Source organism: Cetorhinus maximus, chromosome 3 (genome assembly GCF_964194155.1).
Source record: "Cetorhinus maximus chromosome 3, sCetMax3.hap1.1, whole genome shotgun sequence".
Classification (NCBI taxonomy): Eukaryota; Metazoa; Chordata; class Chondrichthyes; order Lamniformes; family Cetorhinidae; genus Cetorhinus; species Cetorhinus maximus.
Window position 1 is genome coordinate 183,066,481 of NC_135881.1, and position 26,491 is coordinate 183,092,971.

The 26,491-nt window shown below is 45.0% G+C and overlaps 1 protein-coding gene across 2 annotated transcripts in view; it reads right to left on the reverse strand.

Annotated features, from left to right (window-relative positions):
- The window catches only part of ropn1l (rhophilin associated tail protein 1-like), a 71,161-nt gene that overhangs the window by 25,831 nt on the left and 18,839 nt on the right, over positions 1–26,491 (reverse strand). For both annotated transcript variants that reach the window (XM_078539369.1, XM_078539370.1), the window contains exon 5: positions 17,051–17,226. In XM_078539369.1, coding sequence (XP_078395495.1) covers positions 17,051–17,226 — 176 coding nt within the window. The remainder of the gene's footprint in view (positions 1–17,050; positions 17,227–26,491) is intronic.

Consider the following 26,491-nt stretch of genomic DNA (forward strand, 5'->3'; position numbering starts at 1 on the left):
AGAACTCTCTGAACTATCTGCGCTCATCTAATTCCAGCCTCTTGAGATTTTAATCTCAGATTTTAATTGCTCCGCCATTGGTTGATGTGCCTTCAGCTGCCATGACCCTAAGTTCATGAAATCCCTCCCTAAACGTGCTGCCTCTCTATCTCTCTTTCCTCCTTTAAGATGTTCCTTAAAAGCCATCTCTTTGACCAAGCTCTTAGCCAACTACCCTAATATTGTCTTATGTGGCTCGGTATCAAATTTTGTCACATAACAGTCCTGTGAAGTACCTTGGGATCCTTTGTTATGTTAAAAGCGCTATGTGAATAAAAGTTGTTTTAAAATGATTAAAGAGAAATGGGAAACTTGTAACATAGAAGCAATTGCTGTGCTGATAGGGATGAGAGTAGCAATAAAAAAATGAAAAAATCTTAGTGTTTGATCAATTATAACAAAACTATCTGTACTTATTATTGCCATAAACACAAGGAATGCTTGTGGTTTCAAACAAAGAATGGTATTCGAGCAATCTTTCTTGAATTTTGTTTTGGTTTATGGAATGTCATTATAGCAGTTAGATAAGCAGTAGGGATTAACAAACAGCCTAAAAGCAGCAGCAAAACTCAGCTCAGTCCAAATTCAGCTAAGCTTATCAAATCCAAATCTAGTCTGACCCAGTAAAGCACTATTCTGGTTGGCAGCAATGTGAAAACTTGGCTTGTTGCCAAAGCGCGTTCATCTCCACGTCACTGGTGGGCAACTTGAACCACCAACACTACTCCTTTCTTTTATAACAGTGTAAAACTTCTAGCTTTCCCTGTATCTGTGGCAAAACCAATCACCGACTGGTGAAGCCTCACTGATTCTAGTTCAGAATTATCTACGTAAAACAGGTTTCATACTCAAAGTTTTAAATTTTGTCTGATTTGACTGCACTTATGAATTACTTTATAATAAAAGAAAAACAGCTTGGTCGGTCTACCAACTGAATTGACCAAAAGGATGGTTTGCTATATTACAAATTACTTAACCTTTTAAAATATATACTAGGCTTCCATAACAAGTTATCCCTGGTTCATAGTCAGTCTTCTTGTTCTTTACAGTTGCACTGTCATGTGACAAAGTCTATGGCCTGCTCTTAGACTACTGACAGTGGGGGTTAATTTTTTATTTGAGGGCTCTTTTTGAGATTTTCTTGAGGGGTACTTTTTTTGGTTTTCCAGAGCTCCTCTTTCATTTTCACTAACTCCTTTATTATGTGATGCGGTCACATTACTTTCTACATTTGTGTTGTTTTTTTCTAGGGGTTCTTGCTTTAGATAGATAAGGTAGCAAAAAAATCCAATGACTGTACATATATTATTAAATCTTTTAACTTGGAATTTGTGAGACAGGTCCTGATATTCAATTTCCTATAAACTTATTTTATAAATAAGATGTTTTTAATTTATTGTGTATAAATCTCACATGATCCATTTCTAAAATGAAAATGCCAACTACTTGGCACAAGGTAAGTTATTGGAAGTGAGTCTCACATCTGCAGCCCTTCTTAAAAAAAATAGTTGTAAGCAATTAGCACTCTCCAGTATTCTTCTGTTCAGCCAAATTTCCCCTTAATACATCTATTTGAAGTGAGTGCTGAAAAACATGTCAGGATACTGACTTCCAAGTGTCCAACTGTGCAACAAAGGGAAGATACACAAATTAATTCTGCAGGCACCAAGCTAACCATCAGGTAATGAATGATTTAATTTATTTATACTTCACATTTCAATGATTTTTCCAAGCGAATGCACCTCCTCACATGATCATCTGCATTTTAACGAGGCATAGGGTGGAATCGTCTCAGATTTGGCACTAATTACACTAACTGGTGTCATGGTAATGTCGCTGGACTAGTAACCCAGAGACCCACGATAATGCTCTGGGGACCCAGGTTTGAATCCCGCCACGGCAGATGGTGGAATTTGAATTCAATATAAAAAAAAATCCGGAATTAAAAGTACCATTGTTGATTGTTGTAAAAACCCATCTGGTTCATTAATGCCCTTAAGGGAAGGAAATCTGTCGTCCTTACCTGGTCTGGCTTACACGTGACTCCAGATCCACAGCAATGTGGTTGACTCTTATATGCCCTTAGTTGTAACGAACTGCTACAAAGAGGCAAAAAAGGATGAAACTGGACGGACCACCCGGCATCGACCTAGGGACCGGAAACGACAATGGTAATCGCAGCCGTGTCTGTGGGGCTAGTGCCAAAATTGGGCACACAGACTAGTCATCCTCACGGAATCATATCTTACAGATAATGTCCCAGGCTTCACCATCACCATCCCTGGGTATAGTCCTGTCCCACCGGCAGGGCAGGCCCAGCAGAGGTGGCGGCACCGTGGTATACAGTTGGGAGGGAGTTGCCCTGGGAGTCCTCAACATCAAACTCCCGGACCCCATGAAGTCTCATGGCATCAGGTCAAACATGGGGAAGGAAACCTCCTGCTGATTACCACGTACCGCCCTCCCTCAGCTGATGAATCAGTGCTCCTCCATGTCGAACATCACTTGGAGGAAGCACTGAGGGTGGCAAGGGCGCAGAGTGTACTCTGGATGGGGGACTTCAATGTCCATCACCAAAAGTGGCTCGGTAGCACCACTATTGGCGGAGTCCTAAATGACGTAGCTGCTAGTCTGGGTCTGCGGCAGGTGGTGAGGGGACCAACAAGAGGGAAAAACATACTTGACCTCATCCTCAGCAACCTGCCTGCCGCAGATGCATCTGTCCGTGAAAGTATTGGTAGGAGTGACCACCGCACAGTCATCGTGGAGATGAAGTCCTGCCTTCATATTGAGGATACCCTCCATCGTGTTGTGTGGCACTACCACCATGCTAAATGGGATAGATTTCGAACAGATCTAGCAACTCAAGACTGGGCATCCATGAGGTGCTGTGGGCCATTAGCAGCAGCAGAATTGTACTCAAACACAATCTGTAACCTCATGGCCGGACATATCCCCCACTCTACCATTACCATCAAGCCAGAGGATCAACCGTGGTTCAATGAGGAGTGCAGAAGGGCATGCCAGGAGCAGCACCAGGCATACCAAAAGTGAGGTGTCAACCTGGTGAAGCTATAAAATAGGACTACTTGCGTGCCAACCAGCATAAGCAGCAAGTGATAGATAGAGCTAAGTGATCCCACAATCAATGGATCAGATCTAAGCTCTGCAGTCCTGCCACATCCAGTTGTGAATGGTGGTGGACAATTAAACAACTCACTGGAGGAGGTGGCTCCACAAATATCCCGATCCTCAATGATGGAGCAGCCCAGCACAGCAGTGCAAAAGATAAGGCTGAAGCATTCGCAACAATCTTCAGCCAGAAGTGCCGAGTGAATGATCCATCTCGACCTCCTCCAGAGGTCCCCAGCATCACAAATGCCAGTCTTCAGCCAATTCGATTCACTCCACGTGATATCAAGAAATAGCTGAAGGCACTGGATACGGCAAAGGCTATGGGCCCTGACAATATTCTGGCAATAGTACTGAAGACTTGTGCTCCAGAACTTGCTGCGCCCCTTGCCAAGCTGTTCCAGTACAGCTATAACACTGGCATCTACCTGGCTATGTGGAAAATTGCCCAGGTATGTCCTGTACACAAAAAGCAGGACAAATCCAACCCAGCCAATCACTGTCCCATCAGTCTACTATTAATCATCAGTAAAGTAATGGAAGGGGTCATCAACAGTGCTATCAAGCGGCACTTGTTTAGCAATAACCTGCTCACTGATGCCCAGTTTGGGTCCCGCCACGGCCACTCAGCTCCTGACCTCATTACAGCCTTGGTTCAAACATGGACAAAAGAGCTGAACTGCTGAGGTGAGGTGAGGTTGACTGCCCTTGACATCAAGGCAACATTTCACCGAGTGTGGCATCAAGGGGCTGCAGCAAAACTTGAGTCAATGGGAATCAGGGGGAAAACTCTCCGCTGGTTGGAGTTATACCCAGCACAAAGGAAGATGGTTGTGGTTGTTGGAGGTTAGTCATCTCAGCTCCAGGACATCACTGCAGGAGTTCCTCAGGGTAGTGTCCTAGGCCCAACCACCTTCAGCTGTTTCATCAGTGACTTTCCTTCCATCATAAGGTCAGAAGTGGGGATGTTCACTGATGGTTGCACAATTTTCAGCACCATTTGTGACTCCTCAGATACTGAAGCAGTCTATGTCCAAATGCAGCAAGATCTGGACAAATCCAGGCTTGGGCTGACAAGTGGCAAGTAACATTCGCGCCACACAAGTGTCAGGTAAGAGAGAATCCAACCATCGCCCCTTGAAGTTCAATGGCATTACCATCACTGAATACCCCACTATCAACATCCTGGGCGTTACCGTTGACCAGAAACTCAACTGGACTAGCCGTATAAATACTCTGGCTACAAGAGCAGGTCAGAGGCCAGGAATCCTGCGATGAGTAACCCACCTCCTGACTCCCCAAAGCCTGTCCACCACTACAAGGCACAAGTCAGGAATGTGATGGAATACTCCCCGCATGCCTGGATGAGTGCAGCTCCCACAACACTGAAGAAGCTGGACACCGTCCAGGGCAAAGCAGTCCGCTTGATTGGCATCACATCCACAAACATTCACTCCCTCCACCACCGACGCATAGTAGCAGCAGTGTGTACTACCTACAAGATGCGCAGCAGGAATTCACCAAGGCTCCTTAGACAGTACCTTCCAAACCCACGACCACTACCACCTAGAAGGACAAAGGCAGCAGATAGATGGGAACACCACCACCTGGAAGCTCCCCTCCAAACCACTCACCGTCCTGATTTGGAAATATATCGCCGTTCCATCACTGTCGCTGGGTCAAAATCCTGGAACTCCCTCCCTAACAGCACTGGGGGTGTACCTACACCACATGGACTGCAGCAGGTCAAGAAGGCAGCTCATCACCACCTTCCCAAGGGCAACTAGGGATGGGCAATAAATGTTGGCCCGGCTTGCAAAGCCCACATCCCATGAATGAATTAAAAAAAACTAAGTGCGGTAGCGGGCAGATGGGTAAAATAATGTTTTACTCGCTGGCCGCGATGGCAGGTTTTCACGCCATAGCATCCCAAACCCACCACATTAATTACGCATTCTTGGGAAACACGCCATTTCAATGGTGGTTGGGCTCCGATTGGCCTGCCATGCCATCACGTCGCTGCTTCATCACGCCAGGCACCACATTTAAAGTACAGCCGTGCTCAGTGCTTCTAGCCCAGGACTGCAGCAAGGAAGACATGGCCGCAAAAGGCAAGAAGACTGCAGCCCTAGAGTGCCATTTGGATGCTGTGAAGGCTCGCTGTGATGTCCTCTACCCCAGCTCTGGCTGCAAGAGGGGCAGCTACATTACCACTCCGGCGTGGTAGGTGATGGCAGTGGTGATCAGTGCCAATGTTACACAAAAGAGGTTGACCATCCAATGCAGAGAGAGGATGAATGATCTCATCTGTGCAGCCAGGGTCTGACAACCATCTCATCACTCTAAACTCACACACTCAAGCCCATCACACATATACTGGCATCTCACTCACTGCCAGCTCAAGGGACATCAACACCCATTCTCACACACATACCCTCACATGTCCATCTGGCCTCACCTCCTCTGCAGACTGCCTCCTAAGCCTTCACCATCTTGATACCACTTGCATAGATCAACATGTGCCCCCACACAAACCCTGGGATACCCTCCTTCTCCAGCACAGATCTCATCTTGCAGCCTCTTCCCTTGCCTGAGGTCACTTCTCCCCCTTCCCCTAGCAAGACCATGGCCTGCAGCCGTTGAAAAGCCACCCACACATGGCTGATCTGGTAGGTAGAGACCTCCCCGTGAGCCCCACTAAAAGTGATGTGGTGCTGTCTGTGAAGCCTGGCGTTGATGACTGCGAGTGCTGAATGAAGCAAGGTAGGCAAACGACCTTGACGTCCCAAACAAAGTGCAGCCTGCCAGGTGCATGCCTTACATATGCTATTGTGAAACACGCTGACATATTTTCCCATCAATGTGGGCGGATAATCCAGCGGGGGGATGAGTCTGGTGGGCTGGCCTTATAATGATAATGCTGATTTATTACAATGAGGTTCCCGGCATCTGAGGGGTGGGGAATGCGGCCTGCCATTGGCGGGTGGAGCGGACAATCACAAACTGGTTTCATGACATTTTTGGCCTTCTCGCCATATCATCCGCTCACGTCACCGAACACGCCCAACACCAGCGGGCACGGAAAATCCCGGCCATAGATTGGACCAAAGGAACATTAATTGCAGCTCTTTATAAAAACGTTAAAAATAATGGACAGGTGTTTTATTCTCAAAAGGAGCTGGTTGGGGAGAATCAACCTTTAATGAAATCAAAAACAAAAGGAATTAAACATATTTAAGCTAAACATATCTCCAAGTGATCATAAAGCCACCATTTGGATATTAACATGACAATACCAACTTTTTGCCTTTTTACAGAAGCTTTACTGTTCATGTTTCAAAGAGACTTTTTGTGGGATTAGTTTAAGGAAGCTTAAGCAACCTTAAGCTTATGTTGACCAAATGGCAGCTCCTTTATGAGGACCCAGAAGCCCTTCCATTAACCAGCGGTTCCTTTATGGGCAGCTGGACCCCCAACCCTCCATTTAACTGCCACCTCCTCCTCTTCCTCCTCCCTCCTCTTTAGCTACACTGTTGCTAAAAGGGGCCATCAAGGCATTCTTGGTACAGGCTGCTCCCCTGAGCCTGTTCCTGGCTTCATTACTGGGTTTCTGGCAGCTTTCTCCCTCATCTTCTTTTGGTTTTGGCTTCTTGCCCCCGTCTCAACACAATTGGTAATGGCGCAGCTGAAAGTCTCCTTCAGGCAGCAATGGGTCCGGCCAGAATGACTGCTCCAGTTCCTCCAATCACAGGTTCCCTCCCTCCTGCCCTTGCTGTTCCCCCAATCATATATTCCATCTCTGGCAGGGTAAACAACTCTCACAGAAAAAATTAAGGTACACGGAGGAGGGTGTACTGCCAGAGCTGTGAGGGTTGGTTGAGGGGGGGTTTTTGGGGGGGGGGGGGCGGTCGGTGGTCCTGCCACTCGGGATACAGGACAGTAGGCTCAAATACGGGACAGTCCCATAAATCAAGGGACAGTTGGTTATCCTCATCTCTGGAGGAACAGCCAGAGCAAGAGGGATGGAACCTGTGATTGGAGAAGTTGGAGCAATGAGCATGGGAGAGACAGAAACTGTGCTTGGAGGAGCAGCTCCTCACAGATACAGTCTCTCCCACGCTCGCTGCCCCTCCAAGCTCTGCATTCTTTTCCCCATTCTCAACGAGATGCCTGCACCTGCAATTGTTCAGCCCCATTTGGATTATGGAGGAGTCTTAATGTTAAGTAATATGTACAGGGGGGTAGCCTTTCTTGAACTTTTCACCCCCGTCTTTGATTTTTCGCGAGCTACTTGTAAAGTTGAGGGCGACTTTGCCCACCACCCCCACATATCTTGAACACTGTCTTCCAGCCAGTCACTCAGGTACAAGTCCCATCAGGGGGCTGTTGCTGCCTTGCACTCAGCATCTTCCTGCTAGGATCAGGAGCTCAGAGTGCAAATGAAACCAATGATCACCCTGAGACACTGAGCAGATCAAGTGGCAGGAGGTCCGCTCTCCTTCTCCTTAACTGGATGAGAGCCATTACCAAGGCAGGGTTGCCTGCAGCCTGCATCGTCAATGCACCAGTGGGTATGTGAACAAATTGAAGTGATACATCAGGTGAGCATGTCCTTTACAGGTTTCCCTTCATCTTGAAGCCAACAGCCAAGTGCTAAGCCATTCACCTGGCCTCCGTCTAGATATAGCATCACCACACCACCCCTTCCATGCAAAGGACATTTTGGAGGACCAGAGATGGATGTTCTTCCCATTCATAAAGGAATGCGTATGGAGACATTGCTCTTTGACCAGGGTATTGAGAGCCATGTGCAAAAAGTCTCATGCGGACACTTTTCTGCTCATCTCCAATACCCTCGAAACTCTATAGAGAGACCATTGCCTTAGCAGCATAGAAAGACTAACTGCATGATCCTTTGTCAGCCATGACCATTCACCCGGGAGGATGGAGGTTTGGATTTGAGAGTTGCCTGCCCTCCACTAGCTGTGCTCCTTGGAGACCTTCCACTTGACTCCTTCATGCTTCTGACTGCAGCTGATGACAAATGGCACATAATGAATAGCAGCTCCACATTTTGCTGGGATCTCAATGGGATGAGATCCATGAGTCAGGAACAAACCTGCTGTAATGCAAGCTTCACCATTGAGAGGAGAACACAAGTGAGCATCTTTGACATCCAGTTGTCTCATAATTTTCAGGTTGTCTCTTTATTCAGCCACTTGGGCTGACCTTGAACTCCACCCACCCAAAAGACCTCCTCCCACCTTGAGGGATATCACTGACTGACTAACTGCATGGTCAAGATCAGCTTGGAAAAATGGTGTGCGTTATCTTTCAAATTCACTCCACCACCCTCTACCGTCCCCCTGTCACCCATCAACGTCCCACCATCACCATAAACCCACCCAATATCACCAGTCCGCTCCCGTCTTTCACCCTTGAACCTTCCCGTTACCCCGGACCCTATTACGACTCACCTCCACATGCCTTCCCTTCCATCAGAGCCGATACCCGTTACCGTCCCTATGCCCACCCTGACCCTGAGGCACCTGTCATGTCCCCTTCTGTGACCCACCCATTGAAATCTCCACCTATCACTCAAACTGGACCTGCCACCCTACTGCATCCCACTCCTTCCTTTAACTGTGACTCTTCCCTCTTATTACCAGTACCCTGAGTTCTCCTGCCAGGACCCAACCGTTGACACCACCGACCCCGCCCTCGAAGACTCTCCACCCCCCACCCCCCCCCCCCCCCCACCCCCACCCCCACCCCCTCCTTCCCTGGACACTCCACCCATGGCCTGTCAAGTGCCTGACTGGCAAGATGAGGGGTCTCTGAGACCTCCGTCAACTCCACAAGATTCTGTCCTATGCTCAGATTCCCACCCACCCCGGCTAAGTTAGTTTAAAATCTCCTTAACAGCACTAGCAAACATCCCAGCCACGACATTGATCATGGCAGAGCATCAGGGACAATGAGTATTTTCTGGATCGTACGAGGGCAGAAAAAAGAGAGTAAAACAGGCTTTTCTGAAGGTTGTAGGGCTAGAGGAGATTACCAAGAGAGGGAAGGGCAATGGAGAGATTTGAAAAGAAGACTGAAAATTTTAAAGTCAAGACATTGCTTGATTGGGACTCATTGTAGGTCAGGGAGCACAGGAGTGATAGGGGAATGGAGCTTGCTGCTAGTTAAGACACAGGCAGTAGTTTTCAATGACCTCAAGTTTGTGGAAGGTAGAATGTGGGAGAACAGCCACGAGTGCATTGGAATAGTCGAGTCTAGAGGTAATGAAGGAATGAGGGTTTCAGTGGTGGATGAGTTGACACAGAGGTAGACTCAGGCAATGGTACAGTGGTGGAACTAGGTGATGGTACAAAGATGAGTAAATTTAAATTTGGCATAAATTTTTGTACTCAAGGCCTGGAGTGGGACTTGAACCCGGAACTTTGTAACTCAGATTCAAAAGTGCTATAATTTGAGCCACAGCTGACACGGACAGGAAGGCAACAAACCATCCTGAAGTCATGTCTGCAGCCGCAGAAATGCCTGTCTGACTCGTAACTAATGAATTTATTATCACTATTGTCTTTATGACTTTTCTCCTTTCCCTCCTGTACAGCTGAGCCACCAATGATACTGTGTATTTGGCAATAGCTGTATTCCCCAGGGGAATATCCTCTCCTCACCACTGCCCTCACCAGTGTTCAGAACTGAATACCATTTGGAGTGAGATGCACTCAGGGGTGCACTTGCGCTGCCAACACACTCATAAGCTGCGGGGTTAACGACCTCCTGAAATGTGCTATCCATGTAGCTCTCAGCCTCAAGGTTGCAGTACAGTAATGCCAGCTGCTGCTCAAGCTCTGAAATCCAGAGCTCGAGCGCCTCAGCTGATGACACGTGGTTGTCCAGGACACGAGAAGTTTCCGGGAGTTCCCACATGGTATAATGCATCTAAAGGAATTGAGGTGTTCTTCCATACCTCTATTCATTAGGCTAACTAAACTTAACAGAAATAAAGGAAAAACATATTAACGACTTATAAGAAAAAACTCACTAGCTAATCACCACTCAGCGCCTTCCCTTGTGCTAACGTCATTTTCGTTTTTTTTTACCTCACTCCCTGCCACTCATGCTCTCTCCAGGTTCCGGCCATTCTGCTACTCCTTCAAGTTCCCACTCCTTTCCACTGGGCTCTGGACGGATGACGCTTTGTTGCATCCCCTCTAAGTTAACTATGGAGACCCAAACCTTGGCACAATATTCTGTGTGGTCTCACCAAAGCCCTATATGATTGCAGTAAGCCATCCTTCTTCTTATACCCCAACTCTCTTGCAATGAAGGCTAACATACAATTTGTCTTCCTAATTGCTTTCTGTACCTGCAGGTTAACTTTCTGTGATGTTAGCACATGAACAACCATTTGACTACCGACATTTACTAATCTTTCGCCTTTTAAAAATAATTGGCTTTTCTACTCTTCCCACTGAAGTGGATAATATTACATTTCCCCACGATATTCCATCTGCCATCTTCTAGCCCACTCACTTAACCAGTCTTTGCAGCTTCTTTGCATCCTGCTTACAGCTCACTTTCCCACCCAACTTTGTATCATCAGGAAGCTTGAATATGTTCCCCATGTAAGCGTTAGTTGCAGGTTGTAAATAGCTGAGGCCCAAGCACTGAGTTTTGTATTCAGGCACATGCGGCATGATAAGTATATTTATATTTGGCTTTAATAAAATGTTACATTACTGTTAGCCCATTTATACTATCTTATTTTGTCTGGCACCTACTTGTTAAGTACCACATTCACTTATCAGTGGAAAATTGGTTGCCACTTTGCATACATTAATAGTGAATGCACTTTGGAAGTAATTCATTAGCTTTAAAGAGCTTTGAGATGTCTTAAACACATGAAAGGCATTATATAAATGTTATCTTTCTCCTGGCACTACACCAATAAGATTAGAGCTGCACTGTTAAAAATCATATTTCATGTACAACCGTTTTTGCAATTACATTTTATCGATCCACAGAACCTCTAGGACAGCAAAACTTGCATTATGATATTTGATGCAAACTAACATGAGAGTTGTGGTTGACAATTGGGCTGAAAGGCTGAGACATTTTTCTCTAGAAAAAGAAAGGCTGAAGGGTGATAAATGATTTTAAATTATGAAGGGATTTGATATTGTGGATGCAGGGAAGGTGTTTCCACTTGTAGCAGAGTCCTAAAGGGGCCATAAATATATGATGGCCATGAATAAATCCAATAAGGAATTCAGGGGAAACTTCTTTACCCAGAGAGTGGTGGCAACGTGGAACTTGCTGTCACAAGAAATGGTTGAGGCAAATAGCATGTCATGTGTTATATTGTTATATTATCTGTAAAGAAATAGGAACTAATTGTTATGTGAACGTACATCCAGGGTACACATTCACTGTTGCACTTCAGTCACTTGCTGAGCAACAATGTTTCAGTCCACCAGCCACATGGAGAACTGCAAGAAGTACACTTGATGAAGCTTTAGCATTTTGGGTCTAAAAGTATGATTATTTTAAACTTATGGGAACCATTAGACATAACAGCATAGAGACACTTTAGGGGAAGCTAGATAAGTACATGAGGGAGGGAAAAAATAGAAGGATAAATAGATAGGGTTAGATGAAGTAGGGTAGGAGGAATGTCAAGTGGAGCATAAAGACCACCATAGACGAGTTGGGCTAAATGGCTGTAAAATTTACGTTATGCTATGTAGTCAAAGCACTAAAGCTTTTAGGTTGCTAATATAGAAATTTATACTTAGAAGGCAGTGTAAAATCCACAGATCTGGCAATTCCTCCTGAAGCTCAGGAACAAAATAATGGGCAGGATATTGAGGTTGGTGAGCAGGGGGCGGGGCCCACTCGCCTACACGTAAAATGATGCGGGACGATGTTGGGCAGAACTCCGAACATCATCCCATGTCATTTCAATTCTCAGGTCAGCGGGAGCGCAGCCAAATCAGTGTGCCAACCTGTCAACGGCCCATTGAGGCCATTTAAAAACTAATTCAACTAGATAATGGACCTACCCGTCCAACCTTAAGATTGGCGGGCAGGCCGGGAGCCCTGGCGGGCTTCAGAAAAAGCATGAAACCTCATCCACGGGCGGGATGAGGCTTCATGTAGGTTTTTAAAAATTTAATTTAACATGTCTGGAAATTTTATTTTTGTGCATTGACCATTTTTGAATTTGGCGCCGATCTCCCTGAGGCAGCACTTAGCCTCAGGGAGATGAGTGTGCTCTTTAGTGCGCATGTGTGAAAAAGTGCACTCCCGGTTTAGGGAAACCCCCCCCCCCATGCCCACACAGGGAGTGCATAGCGCTTCCTGGCGGATGTCACGCTGGGCGGGCCTTACGTGACCCGCCCGCAGAAAATGGCGGCGCGTCCCCAATCGAGGGTGCCGATTGCCGATCGGAGGCGTGCCTGCAAGCGCCCGCTCCTGCATTTCCCCCATGAATGGGGGGGGAAAATTCTTCCCAACATTTCTAATACTTTCTTTTAAAAGTCCATCTTCACTTGTTGATCATTCATGTAACATATCATCCTTATGTAATCTTCAGTTACCCACTTCCAATATTATGCTGCAGATTCCACACCAGTACAGACTACCCTCTGTTGAACAATATTGTTTATTCACACCTCTGCTATCTATATTCCTTTACTTCTCCCTGACCGACCTGTGTTGCATTTTGTGAGTGATGAAATGCATTGCTTTCACTTCAGCCATTTCATAGTAATTCATTTCTTTTGAGCAGTCACAAAAAGTAACTTTAGAACTTTGTGCCATCACTCGTAGGTTTTTGATGAATATTTGTTATTCGGTTGAAAGTTTCGCCTTTTTGCAGCAAGCATCAACTAGTTCCAAATGACAATGAGCAATGGTTCTGGCTCAGAAAAAAATATTCTAATGTCCCAGTGTGATTTTTGCATTCCACATTGTAACCATTCTTATAGTCTCTTGTGCATGTTCGCAGTGCATGCATATGATATCAGTTCCTGCATATTTTCTTTCCTAAATAATTTTACTTTTTTTTCCTTTGTTTGAAAGGGTGAAACAAAGAAAATGTCATTCTAGCTAGAAGGTTGGAGGCCTATGGGTTACCAAACTAGGAAGAGCGATGGGATTGAAAAAAGTAACTCAGGAATTATGGAATGAATTAGACAACATATATACACGGATAGGATAATGGCAGCTAAATGTAAACACCTGCAGATAAGGAAGGGAAGTTGGGCAACATATGCAAATCCCTTGTCTTGTCAGCCATGGTTCAGTGAGTAGCACTCTTCCCAGCTGAGTCAGAAGGCTGTGGGTTCAATTCCCACTCCAGAGACTTGAGCACGGAATCCAGCTTGACACCCCAGTGCTAGGGAGTGCTGCAATGTCGGAGGTGCCAGCTTTCAGATAAGATGTTAAACTGAGGCACCGTTTTATCTTTCAGGTGGATGTTAAAGATTCTATGACATTATTCAAAGAAGAACAAAGTAGTTCTCCCAGTGTCCTGGTCAACATTTATCCTTCAACCAAGATCTTTAAAAACAGTTTATTTGGTTGTTATCTTTGCTGTTTGTAACACCTTGCTGTGTACAAATTGGTTGCCATGCTTACATCGCAACATTGACTACACTTCAAAAGTACTTCATTGGCTGTAAAGCACAATGTGACATACAGGGATCATGAAAGACACTATATAAATGCAAGCCCTTTCCTTTTCAATAGCATGGAACCAGCTAAGGATGAAGCATGAAAAAGACTTTGAGTGTCGCTAGACTCATTGCTAAACACATCCAAACAATGTACAGCAGCAACCAAAGTCAAAATAATGTTGAGCTACACAGCTAAACAGTAGCGAATAATTAGAGGAGGAGCTGATCAACTGTAAAGTGCTCTGGTCAAACTGTACCTTGAATATCTTGGTTGCCAGGGAACAAGAGAGGCATTCAAGTGTGAAAGTAACAGTCACGAGAAATTACTGGAGTAAAGCGATGGGACACAAGCTCAAACTAGTAAAAGGTAAAATTATAATTGATGTTCAGGAAATTCTTCCTCACAAAGAATGATCAATGTACGGAATTAATTTCCAGATAAGGTTTATTAAAGATTCAATGCACTATTTGAAGAGCATGGAGTTCTTCCAGGATCCTAGCCAATATTCCTCCCTAAGCCAATATCCAAGTGGTGAAAAGAAACACAATTAAACAATTATTCTTCTCATTGACATTTGTGAGATGTACTAGTGAAAAATTTATAAGTCTTTGGGGCATCAGAGAACCCGATCTTCTGTAAGTGTTCCAGCCACAATGTTAACTCATCTTTTTTTTTAACGTTAACTGACCTACTATGCACTTCCAACATTTTATTTATTTTGACAATTTTCTTTCCCTCACCCTCCTTTCCTGGAGAGACTAATCCTGTGCTGGGGGCATGGATGTGTTCGCCTCAATGACCTGTGAACATTGCCAGTGAATGTCAGCAAGACTTTCAACCTTGGTGAGGGGCTGCAGGGTCCCAGTCCAGCCAGATCACAGCTGTATAGCGAAGGATTGCTGGGTAGAAATCAGGAGCAGACACTTTGGCTGATTTTCCATTCACTATCGCAGGAGTATCATGGGTCAAATGGAGCATCCTGATTGCTACGACAACTGGGTTTTGGTGGGCTTTCTGGTTTTTATGTCTTAGCTACTTACTGCATAAACCTGCCGAGCCATTGGGGAGTTGCCGCCATCTCCTGTTTTCAATTTCAAATTTTCAGCATTCACATGTTTTCTCTTTATTGCAGCTAACATAAAGGAAACCCAAAAGTCTTCTATAGGAATATAAATAGTAGAAAGATATAGTAAAAGGGTGTGTGGGGCTGATTAGCGACCATAAAGGGATGTATGCATAGAGACAAAGGGCATGGCTGAGGTATTAAATGAGAACTTTGCATATTTCTTTACCAAAGAAGATGCTGCCAACTCAGTGAAAGAGGAGGTAGCTGGGATACTGATTGGGTAAAATTTGACATGGAGGGGGTATTAGAAAGGCTGGCTTACTTAAAATTGGTAAGTCACCAGGACCAGATGGGATGTATCCAAGGATGCTGAGGGAAGTAAGGGTGGAATTTGCAGAGGCATTGGCCATAATTTTTCCAATCTTCCTTAGACACAGGGGTGGTGTCTGAGGATTGGAGAATTGCAAATGTTACAGCCTTGTTCAAAAAAATGTGTAAGGATAAACCTAACAACTACAAGTCAATCTGTTTAACCCTGATGGCGAGAAAGCTTTTAGAAACAATAACCTGGGCAAAATTAACAGTTACTTGGACAAGTGTGGATTAATTAAGGGAAACCAGCACAGGTCTGTTAAAGTCAAACGGTGTTTAACTCGATTTAGTTTTTTGATGAGATAACCGAGAGTGTTAATGAGGGTAATGTGATTGATGTGGTGTACATGGACTTCCAAAAGGTGTTTGACAAAGTGTCATATAATAGACTTGCCAGCAAAGTTAAAGCTCATGGAATAAAAGAGAAAGTGGCAGCATAGATATGAAGTTGGTTGAGTGACAGGAAACAGGAAGCAGTGGTGAACGGTTGTTTTTCAGACTGGAGGAAGGTATACAGTGGGGTTCCCCAGAGGTTGGTGCTAGGACTGCTGCTTTTCATGATATATATTAATGATCTAGACTCGGATTTAGAGGGCATCATTTCAAAATTTTCAGATAAAACAAAACTTGGAAAGAGGATAGTGATAGAGGACATGGGCAGACAGATGGAATGGGTGGATGACGGCAGATGAAACTTGATGCAGAGCAAGTGTGAAGTGATACTCTTTGGCATGAAGGATGGAGGAGTGTAAACTAAAATAAAGTGTACAATTCTAAAGCGGGACAGAGACCTGGAGGTACATGTGCACAAAACATTGAAGATGGCATGGCAAGCTGAGAAAGTGATTAAAAGGCACATGGGATCCTGGGCTTTATAAATAGGGTCATAGAGTACAAAAGTAAGGAAGTTATAATGAACATTTATAAAAGACTGGTTTGGCTTCAACAGGAGTATTTTGTCCCATTCTGGGCAATGTATTTTAGGAAGGATATGAGGGCTTTAGAGAGGGTGCAGAAAATATTTATGAGAATGAGTAATTGATGAGAAACTTCAATTATGTGAATCAATTGGGGAAGCTGGGATTGTTCTCCTTAGAGAAGGTTGAGAGGAGATTTGATAGAGTTGTTTAAAATCATGAGGAGTCTAGGCAGAGTAGATAGAGAGAAACTGTTCTCTTTGGCAGAACGATCGAGAACCACAGGACACAGATTTAAGGTGATTGGCAAAAGAACCAACAGTGCCATGAGAAAAACCTTTTTTTAAACAGAGAGTGACTAGGATTGGGAATGCACATCCTGAGAGTGTGGTGGCGGCAGATTCAATCATGGCCTTCGAAAAAGAATTGGATAAGTACCTGAAGAGAAAAAAATTGCAGGGCTACGTGGAAAAGGCAGTGGAGTGGGACAAGCTGAGCTGCAATTTCAGAGAGCCAGCAAGGACAGGATGGGCTGAATGGCCTAATTCTGTATTGTAACCATTCTATGATTCTAAGATCTGGAATTCGTTATGAGGAACAAAAGGCAACTATAGAAAGGCAATTAGTGATCATATGATTCTGCTGATATTTACATCATTAGTATTCCTCAATGTAGTGCTGCCTTGCAGCTATTGTTCTGTATTCAACATTTCAGGTTACTATTCAACAAGAGCATCAATTCTACACTTTCCTGCAGCTACATACATCTGAAGTTAGAAGTCCCTGGCACGCTACAGTTGTCAGGTTCGACTATATTTATACTCACACATCTTCTTGTAAAGCTAGAAGAGTTGCTTGAATGTCAGACTCCAGAATGTCCACATCCATCGCTGCCAAGTAGATATATAGATACTTGAAGGTTTCGAATGGAATGTGTGAAGCACCTCCAGTTGGGTCAGTCGTTAGGATTTCACAGGCGTATTTCAGAGCACTGAATAGAGTCTTCAAAAAGATTTATTTTTTAATATCTTCTATATAATTATGCATTTAAACAGAACATGTGACTTTGTTGTCATAACCTCATGTTTTTTGAGATTTCCTCCTGCAATGTACAATTACCAAGGGGCAAAATGTGTTCTCAGCATGGGAGCAAGTATAATTACAACATTGTTAGCAATCATCTTATAAATCTTTAGTTCAAATTTGAAATAATTAGTTTTACAAATGATGTGATTGACTAACGGTTATGGTTCTGGCAGGACTGCAGTGTTCACTGGCAAGACTGCAGTGTTCACTGGCAAGGCTCTGTGCTTTGCAAAACTGCCCTAATGGAGAAAATGCTTGAATCATGAAGAATAGGGAAGATTGTAACCATTTTATTTCCATGTATCAATAGCATTATTAGTTATCTTCCAAAGAATGTTCACCTGGGGCACTGCCCCTTTTAGACATTCTGTGCAATGTTGTTGTCCTGACCCATCTGTTTTATTGCACATGATGTGCATTCAAGTCTCCCCTTGGTTGAGGACTGACGATAGAGCCAGAATGAGAACAATGCAGCCAGAATTTGTAGAACCAGGTGGGGAAGAGAGTCACTTGGGGAGAACTGTGCAAAATTCTTAAACAACGAACTATCAGCTGATTCTACCCCATGAAAACGGAGACTAGAGAATAAAAAAAGACACCAATTTCTTTTTGGATTAAACAAGTTCCAGAATGCCTAGTCCCCATGCTCTAATGTTCTGGAACTTCCATTTTATATATTGTTTTGGTGATGTAGCTCTAGCGCTTTGTTTTCCCTGCCCCATTCCTGTTAGCACATATGTGTTATTGTAAATTTGTAGCTATTTATAAAGGGGGGAAATGAAACATTATAGGGTTTAGATTTTTTTTAGTAATGCTGAAACACTTTGGTTAAAAATATGCTTTCCAGCCCCCTCTACTGCTTGACCGAGTTTTCTGAATTTAAGGAATTTCCGCTACCCTTTCAGGCAGTGCATTCCAGATTGTAACAAATGTTTCCTCACTCCTCATCAATTACCATAAATCTGTGCCCTCTGGTTACTGACCTTATGCCAGTGAAAAAGGTTTCTCCTTAGGTACTCTGTCAAAACCCTTTATCATTTTGAACACTTCTATCAATTCTCCTCTTAACCTTCTCTGCTAGAAGGGGAATCCAAGTTTCTCCAATCTCTCCATGTATCTGAAATCCCTCATTTCTGGAGCCAGTCTAGTAAATCTCTTCTGCACCCTCTCTTAAAATGTGATGCCCAGTGTTGCTGTTACTATTTATAACCTACAGTGAACTTCCAATGCCTTAGCATTGTTAGATCAGGAAGACAATAGCTTTCAGTCCTCAAAGTGGAAATTTCTCATGTTTCAGCTCTGTTTGCTGGGGTGGTGGAGTATTGCAGATCACTCAGGGAGTCCAAGTTGCTGTGGCAACATGCACTTTCACATGCATGTTGTAGTCTGGAGCTATGGATAGTGATGGTAGAGGCTCTGACTTGCTTTCCATCACATGGCTGACCAGGAATCTCTCCTGCTCTTACTGCCTGCCATTGGTGCATGTTGGAAGGAGTTCCAGCTTCATAATCAACCTGTTTGGACACATTATGAACGCACCTTCCATGGCCATCAAGTCCTGGGGTGGGACTTGAACTCGGAGCTTCTGGCCCAGAGGCAGAACGCTACAAGACCACAAGACTTTGCTGGGCCCTGCTGTTATTTCTCAGATCTTTCCTTTTGGAAATTGCTCACGTTCTGGTGGCTCTTCTCATTCTGTCTGATTCAGTCTCTTCTGCTTTCTAACTCTCCATCCACACAGTCTTACATATCTTAAAACCGCATTTCACTCCCTTTCCTCATCCTTATTCTGTTTTAGTCATATACGTTTGACATAAATATCAATTGCTAAGTATTTTGTGCAGGTTCATTCAAACTGCTGGAAGTTGTTATCTTAATTATTTTCCAGCCATTCCTCTTGGAACATAGAAATAGATTGTAGGGCAATCTGCTCCTCAAGCTCGTTCCAGCATTCAACGAGAGCATGGAGAATCTGCATCTCAATTCCATTTATCTGATTTTGTTCCATATCTTTTAATACATTTTGCTAAGCAAAACCTATGAATCTCAGTACTGAAATGTTCAATTGATTTAGCCTCAACAGCTTTTTTGGGAGAGATGGTTCCAGATTTCCACTACCCTTTCTGTGAATAAATCTTTCATTCCCTGAATGGCCTAGCTCTAATGTTAAGGTTATGTGCCCTTGTTCTAGACTACCCCCCGCACCGCCCCCCCCCCCCCCCCCCCCCCCCAAAAAAGATGCTGGTGTGTCGTTATCAAAACATCCCTGGCCAAGTGGGGATGCAATGACCTGCTCCAAGACCAAAGCTGCTGCACAAGAACAGTCCTTCATAGTTCTGCATCTGATTTTCCTCCTCTTTCTCAGAAGCACTCATCCTGATTCTGCCAGCTGTCCCCCCTCTCAAAAATGCAGCCAAAATACTAAATCATTGCACAAGGAATTACACTGGGGAAGCTAGGACTTTCTGCTTTGTGTTGTTGGCACATTGCTTCTACTGCACTCTCCACTGATGGAACTGACAATTACATTTTACTCCCTATAAAATATCAATCAATGAAACACAGATAATGAAAAGAGCAGCAATTGGAATTAATCTCTACAAGGCTTTTAAGCTGTTGATGTTTCAAAAAAAATTAAAAGAGCCTTTCCCAATGGCTGATCTCTGCTGGAATGGTAGCAGAAGCAAAACAATTGGCCTCAGCCAGTATTACTTCTGATGAATTGTCATACGGACTCGAAACGTTAACTGTGTTCCTCTCCACAGATGCTGTCAGACCTGCTGAGTTTTTCCAGCTATTTTTGTTTCAGATTTCCAGCATCCGCAGTATTTTGCTTTCATTACTTCTTAATTGCTATCTAGCAACCTCAGGTTTGTGTTTGTGTGTGTGTGTGTGTGTGATTGTGTGTCAAAGATTACACATAATTGCTGGGACCAAGCAGAGACAATTAAACCCAGTAATGAGTCAACACTGAGGGGGAAACAAACATTTAGAATCTTAAATTGTTGCTGTTAAACCGGAGTTTACAATTGCTGGTTGGCGGGTGAATTTTCCCAGAGGTTCCTGCTCCATCACCCTAATTGTGGTGGAAAGCCTAAGGGGGATTGGAAAGGGGGTGGGGATGGAGGAGAGAGTTCATGACCTGAAGTTGTTGAACTCAATTTTAAGTCCGGAAGGCTGTAAAGTGCCTAGTCGGAAGATGAGGTGCTGTTCCTCCAGTTTGCATTGAGCTTCACTGGAACATTGCAGCAGGCCAAGGACGGACATGTGGGCTTGAGAGCAGGGTGGTGTGTTGAAATGACAAGCGACAGGGAGGTCTGGGTCATGCTTGCGGACAAACCGGCGATCTGGAAGATGATATCTGTCTCCCACTTGGGGGAAGAGTGTTTGTTTATGGCATGAGAAGATTTGGGGAGGGTGAGAAAGTAAACTGCCTGAAAAATACATGTTTTTCTCAAATACAGCCCCCAGCTTTAATAATCAGGCACACTGGCATGAATGTGATTTGCCTACTACAAGCAGTAATTAGTGTCGTTTTTGAAATTTTTAAAAATATTCACTCATGGGATGTTGGCGCTGCTGGCTAGGCCAGAATTTATTGCCCATCCCTAATTGCCCTTGAGAAGGTGGTGGTGAGCTGGCTTCTTGAACCGCTGTAGTCCATGTAGTGTAGGTACACCCACAGTGCTGTTAAGGAGGGAGTTTCAAGTTTTGACCCAGCGACAGTGAAGGAACAGTGATATATTTTCAAGCTAGGATGGTGTGTAGCTTGGAGGGGAACTTGCAGGTGGTGGTGCTTCCATGCATCTGCTGCCCTTGTCCTTCTAGATGGTAGCAGTCCTGGATCTGGAAGGTGCTGTTTAAGGAGCCTTGGTGAGTTCCTGCAGTGCATCTTGAGGATGGTACACATTGTTGCCACTGTACATAGGTGTTGGAGGAACTGAATGTTTATGGGTGGGGTGCCAATCACGAGGCTGCTTTGTCCTGGACGGTGTCAAGCTTCCTGAGTGTTGCTGGAGGTGCACTCATCCAGTCAAGTGGAGAGTATTCCATCACACTCCTGACTTCTGCCTTGTAGATGGTGGACAGGCCTTGGGGAGTCAGGCGGTGAGTTACTTGCCACAGGGTTCCTAGCCTCTGACCTGCTCTTGTAACCACAGTATTAATATGGCTAGTCCAGTTCAATTTCTGGTCAATGGTAACCTCCAGGATGTTGATAGTAGGGGCTTCGGCGATGGTAATGTCATTGAATGTTAAGAGGCGATGGTTAGATTCTCTTGCTGGAGTTGATCATTGCCTGGCACTTGTGTGGTGCGAATGTTACTTGCCACTTGTCAGCCCAAGCCTGGTTATGGTCCATGTCTTGCTGCATTTGGACATGGACTGCTTCAGTATCTGAGGAGTTGTAAACAGTGCTGAACATTGTGCAATCATCAGCGAACACCCCCACTTCTGACCTCATGAAGGAAGGAGGTCATTGATGAAGCTGCTGAAGATGGTTGGGCCTAGGACACTACCCTGAGGAACTCCAGCAGTAATGTCCTGGAGCTGAGATGACTGACCTCCAACAACCACAATCATCTTCCTTTGTGATTCCTACCAGTGGAGAGTTTTCCCCCTGATTCCCATTGACTCTAGTTTTGCAAAGGCTCCTTGATGCCACATTCGGTCAAATGTTGACTTGATATCAAGGGTAGTCGATCTCACTTCACCTCTGGAGGTCAGCTCTTTTGTCCATGTTTGAACCAAGGCACTAATGAGGTCAGGCCCTGGCAGAAACCAAACTGAGCGTCAGTAAGCAGGTTATTACTAAGCAAGTGCCACTTGATAGCACTGTTGTTGACCTCTTACATCACTTTACTGATGATCGAGAGTAGACTGATGGGTTGGTAATTAGCCGGGTTGGATTTTTCCTGTTTTTGTGTACAGGACATACCTGGGCAATTTTCCACATAGCCAGGTTGCAGCTGTACTGAAACAGCTTGGCAGGGGCGCGGGAAGTTCTGGAGCACAAGTCTTCAGTACTATTGCTGGAATATTGTCAGGGCCCTTGGTCTTAGCAGCATTCAGTGCCTTCAGCCGTTTCTTGATATCACGTGGAGTGAATCGAATTGGCTGAAGGCTGGCATCTGTGCTGCTGGGGACCTTCAGAGAAGGCCAAGATGGATCATTCACTCAGCACTTCTGGCTAAAGTTTGTTGCAAATGCTTCAGACTTTATCTTTTGCACTGATGTGCTGGGCTCCTCCATCATTGAGGATGGGGATATTTGTGGAGCCTCTTCCCGCAGTGAGTCATTTAATTGTCCACCGCCATTCATGACTGGATGCGGCAGGACTGCAGAGCTTTGATCTGATCCACTAGCTATGGAATCACTTAGCTCTGTCTATCGCATGCTGCTTACGCTGTTTGGCACACATGTAGTCCTGTTATGTAGTTTCAGCAGGTTGACACCTCATTTTTAGCTATGCCTAGTAGTGCTCCTGGCATGCCCTCCTGCACCCTTCATTGAACCAGGTTTGATCCCCTGGCTTGGTGGTAATGGTAGAATGGGGGATATGCCGGCCATGAGGTTACAGATTGTGGTTGAGTACAATTCTGCTGCTGCTGATGGCTCACAGCACCTCATGGAAGCCCAACTGCTAGATCAGTTTGAAGTCTATTCCATTTAGCACTGTGGTAGTGCCACACAACATGATGGAGGGTATCCGCAACGTGAAGACGGAACTTTGTCGCCACAAGGACTGTGCGGTGGTCACTCCTACCAATACTGTTATGGACAGATACATCTGCAGCAGGCAGGTTGGTGAAGATGAGGTCAAGTATGTTTTTCCCTCGTTAGTTCCCTCACCATCGGCTGCAGGCCCAGTCTAGCAGCTATGTCATTTAGGACTCAGCCAGCTTGGTCTGTAGTGGTGCTACCAAGCCACTCTTGGTGATGGACATTGAAGTCCCTCACCCAGAGTACATTCTGCGCCCTTGCCACCCTCAGTGCTTCCCCCAAGTGGTGTTCACCATGGAGGAATACTGATTCATCAGCTGAATGGGGTGGCATATGTTAATCAGCAGGAGGTTTCCTTGCCCATGTTTGACCTGAGCCATGAGGCTTCATGGGGTCTGCAGTTGATTTTGAGGGCTCCCAGGGCAACTCTTTCCCGACTGTATACCACTGTGCTGCCACCTTTACTGAGTCTGTCCTGCCAGTGGGGCAGGACGTACCCAGGGATGGTGGTATTTGGGACATTATCTGTAAGTTACGATTCCGTGAGTATGACTATGTCAGGCTGTTGCTTGACTAGTCTGTGAGACAGCTCTCCCAATTTTGGCACAAGCCCCCAGATGTTAGGAAGGAGGACTTTGCAGGACTGGGTTTGCTGTTGTCGTTTCCATTGCCTAAGTCAATGCCAAGTGGTCCATCCGGTTTCATTCCTTATAGGCTTCGTGCTGAGTGGCTTTGTTGGCCATTTCAAGGGTATTTAAAATGTCAACCACATTGCCTTCTCTCTCAGTCGTTAGCAGTTGCATTTAGAATCTTGTCACCAAAGTAATCGCACTTTAACCAGGTGTGAACAGCTGACAACTGCTTGAAGACCCAACTTTGCCTGAAATCAACACATGCCAAATGTTACAAGCAGTGCCTTTGTAATTAACTCCTGTGGTGCTGACTAAAGGTTAGCAGCATTTGCCTGATATAGACGGCAGTCTGTGATAAGCAAGGGTGGTGTAACTGGTGGGAACTATAATGGAAAATCTCATTATAATGTGCAACTCATATTGTTTGACAAATAGTGTGCTAAAATAAGGATCTGCTGTGCATGCTAATATGGTGCAAGCAAATTCTCAGTAGAGCCCCGACCTTAGCAGATTTTTTTCCAAGTCTCACTTGTTCCTACTTTGGAACAGAGGTTCCAAGAATCTATACATTGGATGCTAATTGGACGAATAGGTAAGAGAAGGTCATTTCAATCATGGTGTGAGTTATCTCTGACTAGTGGACTAACTCAGGGCTCAGTTTTGGGACCGCCCCGTTGCTCTGCATGACATTTATTGATGGCTTCACTGTACGATTTTGGGTCAGTATGCTGATGTCAGGGTCAAATTGGGGTCCCCCGCCTGCACTGTTTGGAATACAGACACCCGTATTGGCCAATAGGAGTCCCTCCACCAGGAGTAGCAGCCTGTTGTTTCAGGTAAGAAAGAGAGAGAAAAATGTCACCATCTTGAAGCACCCTTTCACAGCAACTATTAAAACTTCTAAACTAAACAAAAATGGCCACAACAGCCAGGACACCATTGTGGAGGGGGAATCCCCTTTACAGGGCAGCATGTGGCCGCGGCTGCAGCCAGGCAGGCGGGGAAGGCCTCAAAGCCGGCCTGGAGCACTGGTCCCCTTGGTCTGCTGCTGAGAGGCTGTTTTCAGGCAGTTAGCCTATTCCCGATGCCTCAGAGAGCCCTAGGCCTCTGACAATTGGCCTTAATCAGCCATTTACTCACCTCAATTGGCTACCCACTACTTGCGGGCAGGTCGCCCTTCTGATCTCCATCATGCCTCTGGGAAAATGGCCCAGGGATGGGGTGGTGCCAACAAACTGGCAAGCCAGCCAAGGGTACAAATGTTCACACCCACTCGCCTCCATATTCATCCCCACATGGGGACAACAATTCTGCCCATGGTGTGGAAAACTCTGACTGCTGAACAGCAAATTGTAGAAATGGAGATTTAAATCAGTGTTTGTGTTAAAGTAGCAAACATGAAAGTTCTATATCGTATATAAAAAAAGAACATTCTATTTAACTGAATTTTGAACAGAAGGCACAGCAATTGTCGATCTTGGGTCTTAAAACAATTACTTTTGAAGAGTAACTCTGAGAATAGAATGGGTCTTTTCCCACCAGAAAGGAGGTAATATTTTTAAAAAGCACTGTGAATGGCAGAGTGGTTATGGAGAGCTCCTTTGTACTGAAAAGAGAACTCTCAAAAGAGAATTTTTAGCTCAGGAAATTCAAAGGTAAATGTAATTTACACATGCAAAGTCTCCCCCTCCCACCCGGTGAACAAGATTTCCACCCCTCCTTCCCTGCACAATATTATCCTTATGTTGTGCTTATTAAAATTCCCATTCCTGCTGTGCATACAACTTGTTCATCTGATAAGGGACTGAAAAACTGGCAAATTTCCTTGAAAGGCTGTATAAGACAGTGTCAATCTGTAATTAAGTTCATTGGGGGAACCATAGTACCTAACCAACAGCTGCATCAATGGACTAGATAAGATTATCTTTTTTTCAGAAGTACTACCTGGTCATTTACTTCTGTTTCACCTTATTGTAGCTTTGAATAGTAAACATTTAACTACAAATAGCAAATGTCTGACAGCTCCATCTGGTGCTTCCAACTGGAACATAACATTGATGACTTAATTTCAAAACTAATTCAATGGTTGTGAAGTGATTTGGAACATTCTGCGATTGTGAAAAGTGCCATCTAAATGCAAATTGCTCCATCCATGGCCTAGTAAGACTGGTTTCCTCTATTCATTTCGAGAACAGCAAGGTTTTTTTTGGAAAACCGTACACCTACAAAGAATGTGAATGGCGGCGTGGTCTAATGGATAAGGTGACTGACTACAATGCTTGTAATGATACTATCAAAAGATTGCTGGTTTAAGTCCTGTCGTGGTTGCTTCATGCTGAAATCTGGTGGAACGACATGAAAACCGCTGTCTAGGGAGTGCGGTCATGCGCTGGTGTGCCGACTTTCTGCCTTCGAACTCTGCAGTGATACCTTTACGTTGAGCCCCCTCCGAGATGGTGTGCCCTAACGATGCATTTTTTCCGCCAAGTGCACAGCCTGAATTATGACATGCAGCTCCTGTTTGTAGACCTGAGGGGCCTTCGTGGCTCCTTGCAGGTGTTGCCCGTCTTTTACCAGGACCTGATCAAAGTATGGAACATGATTGCTGCAGCTCCCCGCCGTCAGGTGTAGTGGCTATCGTCAGAGAGCCGCTGCTCAGGAATCCACACCTCTGCCTCTTTCGGTGGCTGGCGGAGAGGAGGGCTGGGCTGCTGGGGTGACCAGGATCGGGGACGTGCTGGGCGGCGGAGGAGTGGGATGGAGTTGGCACATCACGCGTCTTTGGGCATCCAGCTCACGGCTAATGCCATCCATGACCTTAGGGTGGT